General features: G+C 34.5%; 1 protein-coding gene across 1 annotated transcript in view; it reads left to right on the forward strand.

Annotated features, from left to right (window-relative positions):
* Positions 1-11,960, forward strand: part of LOC113493822 (hemicentin-2-like) — a 127,982-nt gene extending 116,022 nt beyond the window's left edge. Inside the window, exons 5-7 of the mRNA XM_026871848.1 lie at positions 6,122-6,296; positions 8,089-8,225; positions 11,702-11,960. Of these exons, the coding sequence (XP_026727649.1) occupies positions 6,122-6,296; positions 8,089-8,225; positions 11,702-11,898 (509 nt within the window). The 3' untranslated portion in view covers positions 11,899-11,960. The remainder of the gene's footprint in view (positions 1-6,121; positions 6,297-8,088; positions 8,226-11,701) is intronic.
* The last annotated feature ends 500 nt before the right edge of the window (positions 11,961-12,460 follow it).

The following is a 12,460-nucleotide window of genomic DNA, read 5'->3' on the forward strand; positions in this document are numbered from 1 at the left end:
CTTAATAGTAATCTTATAGGCATTATTTCGAAAATATTAAAGTTTTATCTTGTAACTTCCACAAGTTTAAAGGAGACAGCTGTTTCAGGACACAAAATTGTTCGAGCATTTTGTAAATTTTCCAAATGAGTTATCAAACAAGAACGGCAACATCTTGATTTTGGACTAATCGGTCTATTTATAAACACTATTAAATTCATGTTCTCAATCTTTTTGACCGACTTTAAAAGGAAGGAGGTTCTTCATTCGGTCAGTAGTTCAGATCACAAATTGGAATTTTATTGATGACTAATTTGCAATCGATAGTTATGATAATAATAGGTGATGACTGGTTAAAACTAGTTTTAGCAGCAATCTGCACAGTGTTTGTAACAAAAGTAATTAAAAATTTAACCCTGTAACTATCACTCTTCATGACGACACAAATAGACAGCTTCACCTCAGCAATAGGTCTCCTATTCACCCTTTGAATCCGGAACCCCAAAAATATATAATTCCAAAATAAACATGGGGTTGTATGATAGCTCATAGTAAAAAAGGTACTGAATAGGTAATCCGCTTTCTCTAGTAAGACGATAAAGCGGATTAAGTAAGTGAACGAAGTTCCTATTATGCTATGAACTAAGAGGATTCCAACTCATGACCGAGCTTACGTATACGAAAGTAATGAGTAATAGGGAAAATAGGTTGGAAAAGACATATGAGCGACAAAGGGGCAAGTGATTAAATGTTTATTTTGTTTTTATGCCGACTGGTTTCCACACACTTATGTTGCAAGACACCAGCCAGTTGCGACGGACGTATTATGCACGAGCATTTCTTTCAAAAAAAAGAATACATGTCACTAGCTGTAACTCGCCACTACAAATAGAAAATGATCCCACGGTAACATAAAATCGGAATGAAACTGTTCCCATGTGTTAATTCTAGTTATAAACTATCTGTGTACCAAGTTTTGTCTAAATCTGTTCAGTGGTTCATGCGTGAAATAGGTATAAACTATACGTAAAACCTTTCGCGTTTATAGTATTATAAGTAGGATGTTCAAATAGCCTTTGCTCCGCAGTGTCTAAAAAATGCCATAAAGGCCACCAAAATAAACAGGAATCGAAATAGCGATGCCATCTTGTTTAAGTTTCCATTCTCTCTCGGAGTAATTCTACTCAGGATATTATAAAGATTACTATCAAAAGAAAAGTTATAACCAAGTAATATGAATGTGTTCAGAGAGTTTCGTGGGCGATATTAAATTATCGGGTACAATACATAACTAATCCTCGTGTCTTAAAATAGCACAAAAGACTTGCTGGTACCTTTTCTTTTGATTGGAAGGGGCTTTCGTTGGATAAGTCTTAGACTGTAGAAAGGAACTGAGGTTTATTTCGGTGGAAGCCCGACGTATCACGCTGAACCCTCGGCGTGGGTTGAAGTCATTAGCGTTTTACCCCGGAAAACAAAAGGAAAAGGTCAAGAAAGGAATCTTTTTAGTGTTCCGTGCCAAAAGGGTAAAAATGGGACCTCTGTATATCCGTTTTTTCCGTTTGTCTGCCTCCGGGCTGTGTCTTTTGAACCGTCATAGCAAAATTTTGGTTGGTAAGGTCATAAATTGGGCTGAGTTTGAAAAGTTACATAATTTCATCTTGAAAAGTAAGAGAGTGAACTACACGGCATATAGCAACGCCTCGCTTTTTAAACAATAGTTACTGCACTAATCATCAAAAGTCATTGAATGAAAAATTGGCCTTCCATGGTAAATTTGAGGCCTTTTTGGCATATTTTAGCTCTTCGTTCAAATGCTTAAATAAGAAAACAGAAGGAAATCCCGATGACCGATGTTTTTTTAAATAAAAAAGCTAAACCGTTTTCAGATTGTTTAAGTATATATCTACCAATATCTTTATAACAGCCCTATGTTACTCAGAAATGAAAAATAATATCTTGTCTAACACAGTACTTAGCTTACCCAAAGACATTTGTCAAAGGGAAATTTTGGCATTTTCTTTGTACCAACATAATCATAATGTTTGTCGAGATTTCCAAGAAAATATAAGTGATGTCAAAGAAAGGTTCTATTTTTACAACCCTTCTTTTGATATAAGCCCTAATCTGGTATTAATGCCCTAATGTACTGCGGTAGTCTTGAAGCAGACTGAATTATTCATTCTTCTTTGTTCATTGATGTTAAGATCGATTTAGTACTAGGTTCCGACCTTGGCTTTCTACGCGTGGTACGATTGATATAATATAATAGTGCCCTTAGCCCGTTATTGCGATTCGCTTACTTTGCGGTAGAGTTAACCAAAATTGGTTTGTTGTTTGTTTTGTCTCTAAAGTGTGACCGATACAAAGGGAGAGAGTAACTTTTAAAACTATGTATTTGATTTGTTTGATATTTGGATTTTTAATTTACAGATATATTTGCAACTAATAGAGCTTTGCATAATACTATTAATCTATCTTTCAACAGAAATACTTTTGCGTAATAGTACTTTACAGGTTCGTGAAGTATTTAGCTATGACTTTACTTAAAAACTAGCCATTTTACTAAAGGGCTGCGGCTAGAGCAAAAAATATAAGTTTTTGTCAGAGTCGAGAGTTGAACTGGAAAGAGACTTTATTAAGCAATATTAACACAGTTTAACATAGGAAAGCAATTATAAAACTAATCGTGCAACAATACCCTTTAGCACTTATTTCTCATAAATAATGTAAAGGGGACCCGAGCGGCTCTTTTTACCGGAACACAGTTATATCCGACATAAAGGTCAACTATAGACCCTTTTTAAGGGACTTAGGGGAAATGCAAAATCTTATGGCCGCTAAAAGATTGTTGTTTGATCGGAAATAGAAAATCGCTGTGTTTTTTGTGTGGCTAGTGATTTCTCGGAAAAAAGGTTTTACTTTGATGCTTTTGTGTTTGCTTTGCTTTGCTGACTTATATTAAATAAGTCAGGTTACAAATGGTGCGTGATGAATTGTTGTGCATTACCGCGCAGCGACTTTATGCGGGAGACGTTGCACGGCGGTTTAGGTTTAGTCAGTAAAGGTCTGACACTATCCGCTTCCTCTCCCGAGGGTGCATTTGACCGCGAAGATTCCACCACCGTTCTAAAATAATCAGGTCCCTGAGGCAGCTTTTGTTCTACACAAATGGCCCAAAGAGATATGAGATATGAGAGATATGATGTTTTCCAAGAAACAAGAAGGTGATAAAACAAAAAAAGACAGTAAGCGCATGTGGCCTGCTTTTAAAAATATATATAACTAGACAATTCTGACAGTTTTAAACAAATTGTATGAGCAGGTCTTATAATTTCTTTAGTATATCGTTCTAATAAAATCTGACAGTTATAAGTTTTATTCCCGACATTTTCAACATCTCGGCTTAAGTGAAGAACTGTGTGTTTAACAAATTAATCGTATACAATATCAAAAGTATCTCAACCAATCATGTGGTTCAACGCAATCACTCGTGACTAAATTGATTCAACGGTTTAGCTAAATTGAGCGGCTTAGTAGCCAATGTGAAATCAATCTGACGTCACGGATCATTAGATACATAGCCGGGATATCTTGATATTTGATAATGAATATTATTACTAGAGATTATGAATGTTACACAATAGCTTGGACGTAAAGTCGTTTTCAAGTTCTAAAAACGTCTATATTATAACTTGAAACAGGAAATAACAAAACAGGCTGCAAAAACAGCACACGCTATTAATCTAGACTTGTCAGATGCCCCAAAAAAATGGTCAGGTAAATGATGCTGTTAAAAAATTTCGAAATATTACATTTCATATTTCCAAACCCAGTGGTGTAAGCACTGCTCCAATAAATCCCAAGCAAATATTTTAATTTATGGTGTCAGCATCGTCAAACTCTACAAAATAATCATGAACTTTGGACCAGCCGTTTTGCCATGAGGAAGCAACAATCCCAAACATAATTTTCAGAATGTATAATTTCACAATAAACGATCATCACAAAACTTATGCATAGGTTCAATGAAAGTCATAAATTATTTTGTTGTCCTTTTAAGGTTCTTGAAAATGAATCTCAAAATAATTCACGACGTGACCTAGCACATATCCTTTAAATTCAAATAAATCACGAAAAAATATTCAATTTATTCATACTTAGCATGTATTAGGGTCCTAGATCAACTTTACGAGATCTGTCTGTGTAAGGGTTTTGGTTTAATCTAGTTCGAATATTCCCAAAAAAAGTATTGAAATTTTTATCGAGAGTACTTTTTTGAGACAGTAATAAATGGCTGGATTGATAGGGATAGGGGCATTGTTTGGAAGATATTTATAGAAGCGTATGGTCGTGAGGTTGGGTACTCTTAAAAATGGTTGAGTATCGTCAGTTTATGTAAAAATAAAATAATAATCAATGATAAAAATAAAAAACATTAAGAAAAATAGCAACACTAAGGGTTCCACACGAATAGGCTAATGAAAACCAATTTTCAAAAGAAAATTGTTCTTTCTTTTGAATTATCAAATTCATAATTTTAAAATTATAAGATTTTCTTAGTCATGTTCATATTTATTCAAATGCATGAAAGTATATCCATAATATCTATCATAATTCAATCTTCCAGCTTCACCAATAATGCAATAACTTCTTTCATCATAACCTATTGACTCTGACACCAAAGTTCAAACGGTCAAGACCAAAACAATATATTACCTAGAGACCTGGGGTCTACCACCTATTAAAGTACGATCATTACGCTGTGGAAGCAAGGCAGCGTTCTACGCCATGTATAGCGCTGTCCCGCTCTTTCAGTCTAAATTGCAGATCAGGTAGGCCCTCTGACCCTGCCTTAATGCGAAGGTCTCAAAGATTCTGAGCTGTAATCAATATCTTGGCATTATTAATGTCTAGGATTCCATGGTATCTAATGCCGAATTTCTTGGTATTGATAAGACAAACTACGTTAATTAGAGTACCTACGTTTAACGGTGGGAGGAAATTGCAGCCATTAAAACAAAATTATAATGGATTAATTTGATATTGCTTGTCAAGAATTTGGGATGGTTCGGGTCTTTTTGAGCATAAAGTGGATTAAGAAATCAGTCTTGTCGAAAAACATAATAGTTACAGAACTTGAGATTTAAGAAATCGTTTGAGATTAAGTAATTTGGAGCGTTTTCTATTGTTCCAAAAGCGAGAGCTCTAATTTACTATACAATAGCTTAGTCACATAAATAAATCACATTTTTGATTCACGTCATTTAAGGCCAGGAATTATTTGTTCAACACTTCATGGAGTTAGAAACGTCAATCATTACCGTGAATACTCTGCATTTCCTAAACACCGAACATTCACCATATCATAAAACAATAAATAACGATGCTCTTTACAGCACAAGGTTTAACAAAGTCTCTTAAATAACAACGTCTTAATTGAAACTCCTTGCTTAAGAGCATACGTGGTATCAGGGAGTTCTCGTCTCTTTCTTTCAATACGGACCATGAAAGTTTTAATGAGTTGCTTTAACTCGACATACGAGTGTTCTACAGGCTATGGAAGATTATGGAGGGACTATGGAATCCATGGAGCAACTTATAAAGGATGGTCTTTTGAAGTTGGATATTGTAACTCCGTTTCTCTAAGTGCACACGGGAAGTTTAATATGAGTTTTGAGTTGTTTCATACTTTGTTACTGTAATTGCAGATTGTCGAATGTCTTTAGCTATATTTTGTATTTTAGTTTTGTTCAAATGAGATTTGTTCGAGATTGTTACTGTGTAACGTGGATTATTGGTTTTGATTCTCGTTATCGAATAATAGATTAATTAGGCAGAAAATAAAAGTACCCAAAAAACTGTAGTAATCAGTTTTTTTGTTACTCCCTCAGGTAAAACTTCCATATCCGTTATCACTTTAAAGACCAAGAATCAATACAGGCGCTTTTTCTGAAATACTTATCGGAACTTGTCCCTGAAGCAACTAATATTTCCTCCATTCCCTAATCTGTTAAGCTTTAAATTCTTACCAGAAACCGAACACAGCATTTTGCATCTATAGCAGACTTAGACTGGTTTTCAGCTACTCAACCATGCTTCAACCTAAAAATCCAAAGCTCAACATTTTCCTTGTCCCCAGCACCTCAAGTATGGGTCGTGGACGAGGCTGGTGCCCCTCTTCTGGAGAAGTACTACGAGGCGGAGTCGACCCTCGCACTGCTGTGCAGAGCTCGGCACGTGGAGACGCCGGCGATGCTCACTTGGCTGCACGAGGGCAGAGCTTTGAATGCTGACACCACTAGGGGTGGGATCAGGTACGGTGAAGTTACTGGCTTTGATACCAGGGTTTTTAGGAAATTAATATTTTTTTTAAATGGTAACATGTTTTTTTGTTGAATTTCGTGTCGCTTAAGAGTCGGTAATAGCATTGCAGACAAAAATACTAGAATAAATTAGTTGCTTATGCCAATCGCGTCATTTTTGCAAGATCGAAACCACCTTCACATACATCTAGCTCTTACTGTGACTTCTGCCCGGTTTAATGGTATCCTCATGTACTACTTTCTCATGCTACATGCTCTCCTGCTCATCACCCCTCATGTACTATTATTATTTGCTCTTCTGCTATCAATCTGATGAACTACTACTATCTGCTTTTCTGGTCCTTATCTTACCATCATATTCTTCTGCTACAGTTTTTTTTTTTATATATATATAACTTGAATCAGAAGAGTTAAATGTTTCTTGCTTTTTCGTATTCATGCAACTACTAGAATAAAGCTTCATGATAACTTCAGAGTAACAGCTAAACATAGCAAAGGCTACTTTCACAACATTTTATATTTCAACCTACAAAATGTTCTAAAAATAAATTCGTCAACGTCGTTTAGACAAACATGTAGTTCATTTTCATGGTAGACAAAGGAAAGATAAACAACACCGAACTTCTTAAGTCTGAGAGTTTTGAACTTTTGGATCAAAACACAAAATTGGGTGAAGAATACTATACTTTGCGCTTGATGGAAAATCTTGATATTTTCATGCATTTTGTTGGCTGAAGTACTATAATGATGTATGCTAAAAAAGTATATAAGATTGTTTTATAGTTGATAGAGAAAAAATGATTAATTTTGAATAAGTCAAGAAATCATTAGTGAAAATTCGAAACTGATGTCTATTATAAATACAAGCTTTGCTTAGTTTGGATGGCGCTGTGGAATATTGTTTTATCATGAAATAATTGGTGAAATGCAACAGAAAATATTAAGTTCATTTAAGCCGTATCTCCTTTATCATCATCCTCATCATTACCAGCCCATGTTCGTCCAGTGCTGGACGTAAGCCTCCACAATTGTACGCCATCGAGATCTATTTCGGCTCACTTATCGATACAAACATTTAATAATTCAAATCACTTTGAAACACGGTAATAATGCTTGATTCAGTATTACCTATGGTATAGAGAAAAAGGGAAGAGAACCGGATTGCTTATAAATATACAATGGTAACGGCGGCGTGGCGCGGCCCACGCAAACGCAGAACTTAGGAGGCCCAGACATTTATGAAATTTTAAATAGAGCTCGCTGAAAACACGCCGGTTGACAACCAACTAATAAACCGCCGTTTTAAATATTCTGATGTGCTTTCTTAACGATTTATGAGATTTTAAAGGCGAATTTTTTTTAATGTTGCCAGAATATAAGTTAATTGATGAATATCCAATCAAATGAGGTGTTAAAGTTGTAAAGTTGATGCAAATATTTTACGAAAAACAACGACAAGCTTTTAAAAGTTCCTTTTTCTGCAAGCACGACTTTTTAAATATACAGAAACACAGAACCGTACATTTCCGAAAATTTCTAACAATACACAACTTCGAAAAAATCTAACTACAAGAGCAAAACTAATTGAACGAGACCTCTATATATTTAAATAGCACTTATGACATGACAACTTCTACAATACTGACCACAGACCATTCTCTCAAGAGTTATTAAAAAAAATGCAAATCATATTACCAGTCCACATCGTTCCACAGCCATTCAAATACCTCTTAACCGTCTTTCCATTCTAAAAATATCATTTAAAATGTATTTCCCATTCTAGTGTGAAGACGGAACAAGTGCCAGGTGGCGCTGACAGTCAGCTGCGTTTAGCACGTGTAAACAGTAGTGACGCTGGGAACTACACGTGCGCTGTTCGGGGAGCGAGGTCACACACAGTCTCCGTGCACGTGCTTAATGGTACGTATCGTGAAGGTGTCATAGTAGTAAGTGTGTACGTTTGCTAGCTCTTTACGCATAAATGGCTGGACCAATTTCGATGAATTGTTGTTTTTAGTTTGGAGGTAGTTGTTACCTTGGATTAACACATAGGCTACTTTTATTTGACCTCATTAGAGAAGGGTAATGATTTTTGGTTAAATAACTTGAGCTTCATGAGGTAACAAAAAAAACACTCTCATATAAAAACACAATACATACTTTTACGTACTTTTATTTTTTGTACAGGACCGAGAATATCTTTACGAATCTTTTCTTCTTTTCTTTTCCTTATTATTTAAAATATATTTTCATACCTTTCCGGGTTTTAACTAAAAGACTTTCTGATTTACAGGTAAGTCGAATATTTATCGAGAAATTCAATGATTTCGATTCGAAGGACCTTTTGCGGGCTGTCCTATATACATATAGAATGACACGGGTTTCCCTATTTCCTGGTATTTTGGACAACACGATTTAATCCGTGGTTTGGGACAGGAATAAGCTATGCCTTCTAAGAATTAATATTGGGTAAAATATGAGCATTCCTAAACACACAATTCATGTGTATCTCTTTGAGTAAACGTATCGTTAAGTATCTGTCGTCGAAGAGATATAAATATCTTAATATGATAAAAAAGATAGTATATTAAAAAATATCTTAACTAGTCCAGGTGAAACGTCAAATAGCAATTAAATGCATGTAATTAATCTGAGAGTTGGTATCCAATTGTTTGATATGTGACATATGAACCTTTCAATAGAATAATAAAAAACAAGAAGTCAATTCCAAACTACGAAAAAAAACTGATCTGGAGAGAAAATAATTGAACTTGGGACTTACAGATTCAACTAATAAAATAATCAGTGTCAATAGTCAACAAACTCACGTAACGAACATTTATAAACCTACGAAAAAAAACAAGTCATAAAAAAAGCGTACCTGAGAAATAAGTTTTCAATGAATACGAAAATGAATAAAAATGGAACATTTGTCGAGTTCTTTCAAGGAAAATCCTGGTTGCAAGTAATTGTGCGCAATTCAAAGAGCGGGGAACAGGGAACTATGGAAGTAGTGGGACTCACTTTACTTTCTATCACAAACTAGTTTGGCTTGTCTGTACCTACGTTTGTTAAAAATATTGGGGAAATTATAAAGAAGCTTTTTAGTAGTTCTGTGGGCTTTTGAAAAATTAACGAGATATTTAAGCGACGCATAATCTGTTTAAACCACATATAAAAATATCGTTGTAAAGGAAAAACAGACTACGCAATTTCATAGTATTCAATTAAGTACCGAGTCGGTCAAAATTGTCTAGGTAGTTCACCCATAACATAACATTCAAGAATGATACAACGGTTTCAGAACTAGATATCTGCAATAGAACATTCAGTCAATTCCGAAACTGACCTAACTTGGTCGGTCAATTTACAATCACATCGCCTTATCACCTCAAGATCAAAGACTCCTTTCACTCCCAAAATTGACCGAACGATCTTGATAAATAGGTGCACGAGATTCATTTTTTCATTAAAGTATGGAGAATTTAAGTCCTCGCGAAAGCTAGTATTAAAAGAAAACATAAGAAAGAATATTTAAACATAAATCTGAGTCAGTCAGCGTAAAAATAAATGATTGATAACGATCAGTATCATACAATTCTTAATAAATAATACACCACTTACCGCCCGACATCCGATACTCGATAACTGAAACTTCAAAGAAAAATGGAAAAACAAACATCAAAATTCAATCTATAATATCGAGGTTAAAGTAAAAGTTCCTTTAAGTTTGATCTCAACTCACAAATGATATTATTATGTAAATTGGGAAAACCGAAGTTTTTATGAGAACGCTACGAAAACTGATTTAAGTAGAAGTTGAGTACTGTAGTGCCTAAAATAATAATTTTGTGTATTTCATGTTGTTCGGGTGAAGGTTAATGAACCTTATTTTTAAGACATTTTTTTCCATACCTTTTAATCAAATTATGCTACCATAAGTAAAATAACTGTTACTCTGACTTCATCCATGATTTTTCATGATTTAGGTCATATAGATACTGAGCAATCTATCTCTTTTACGAGTCATATTTTTTCGGTCATTATCAAGAGGGTTGTAAAGTCAAATCGTCAATTTAGAGCTTTGTTCTTGCATACAGCTGTAACTGCCACTCTCAAAGTAACCTATTACTTTTAATTCTAGCTATCTTTCGAAAAAGACCCATCAAAATAAGTTAAGTAATTTATGAGAAAAACTATTCCACGTTATCACAATCGTAGTTTAGGTCAAAGTTTCAAACCGGAGCAATATAAAGTGATTTGTTCAATGTCGTAAAAAGTTTTTATCTAGACTTCCGCATTGCTTGTTGCAAACTTAACAAAAAGGTTCCCTGATATCATGATCATATTGTGTGGACTTGACAGCTCTTACGAAAAGAAGTTAAACCGCGAAAAAGGGGAGACATTTCTGCAAGACTTTTATTTGTTTTTGTTTATTGTTTAAGCCGCTTTCTTTCCAAGACAGTTAATTTTTTTTTATAAAAAAAACGGAATTTAATCCTTTTGATGCTGGGGGTTTCACATACATTCAAGTCACATGCACAATCCACCATGTAAACGCTTGTCTTACTTGGGGATCGAACCCGGTCACTTCGGAACCACTCGGCTATGCGTGCAGTCATATCATCGAGAGATAGTACACATTCACTCCTATATACTTTGACATAAATTCCAAAAGTTCTATTTCATATATTTATTATTCTAACTATTAATATTATAATGTATTTACGTTCAAGGTAGCACTTTAAATGATAATGCTCGGTCTTGAATTTTATGAGTTCTGTGAAGTTAATTTCTTGAATATTCATAGGAAGACTTTGTGTATGCCACTGAAGTGTTTTATGAAAATAATATTTTTTATATTTTACAAAATACTACAAATACAAATTGTATTAAAATGTATATTTTTAGAGTTACTTTCCTGGGGATGATTATTAAATGATGCATTAATTAGTTTCGGACCCAATTAAAGTCAAAACAAAGAAAACAGTCTAACACCACATTTATTGTTGTATTTTAGGAGCAAGAGATCGCAATACACTTCTTTGCGACGTGTCTCACTTCTAGAACTGCAACATTTGTATTTTAGGGCTCTCGGACGGTATTTTATAGGTCGGCGGTCAAGTTGATGTTTCTAAAATTATGTTCTCTTATGGTCAAAGATTTTTATATCTCAAACAGAATCTTTTATATTAATTTATTTTCGAATATCTCTGTATATGATTTTCGTTTCATTTTTCTTATTTTCCGTATTTCTGAAATAGTTTTACATCCCAGTACTACCCATAACTATGCCAAACATCACATTTATATAACCTATTGTACGAGTATATCTTTTGTATTACAATTGACGCAGTGTGTATTCAGTTTTTAACACATACCCTTTGTTCCAGAAGAAAGCCTAGCTGAACTGCACGCCGGTACCGAGTCACTTCACCCGCCGACGGTGACAACACTAATCTTACTTCTCACGTTAATTTACATAACGGGACAGAAACTGTTGTTTACACCTGTGACTATTTTCCCAACACTAGCTAATGTTGAAGTGGCCAAGGGCCAAGTTACCGAACTTTATATATTGTTACCTACGTGATACGAAACGTCGAGAAACATGTAAATATACGTTTGATTATGAAGATTAATTAATAAATAGTTATTGGGAAATAAAATTTCATTGTATAACTCATTTGTTTCATTTCTGTAGCCATTTTTTTTTGAAGTTGGTACCTTATCCGTTTAACTTAAAACCGTTTACATTACAATTTTGCTTCTACCTCTACGCCATGTATAGCACTGTCACGTTTCAACTATCATAATAATATTACTTTACGACGTGTTTCTAGACTCTCAGGATATGGTGACGAAGATTTCATACTTAAAAAAAAACCACTTAACTTTGGCATGTACTTCTACAATAGTCTATAACAGTTGAATGTTAGGAACTTAAATACAGTTGAGATGAAAGCTTAAGAGGGTAAATAGCACAGTTGGAAGGGAAAGTAGTCTCATTGACTTTTAAAAGAACCCAACATCGAATTTTCTGTGTGACTGATTCGAACAAGAATTGACGAACAAAATGGGAGGTCGGAAATGCTTGTAAATAACTGTATTGTTTTTGACAGATTTTTAACTAAGGTGAAGTTTTTTGAGTATGA

This window comes from Trichoplusia ni, chromosome 5 (assembly GCF_003590095.1).
Source record: "Trichoplusia ni isolate ovarian cell line Hi5 chromosome 5, tn1, whole genome shotgun sequence".
Classification (NCBI taxonomy): Eukaryota; Metazoa; Arthropoda; class Insecta; order Lepidoptera; family Noctuidae; genus Trichoplusia; species Trichoplusia ni.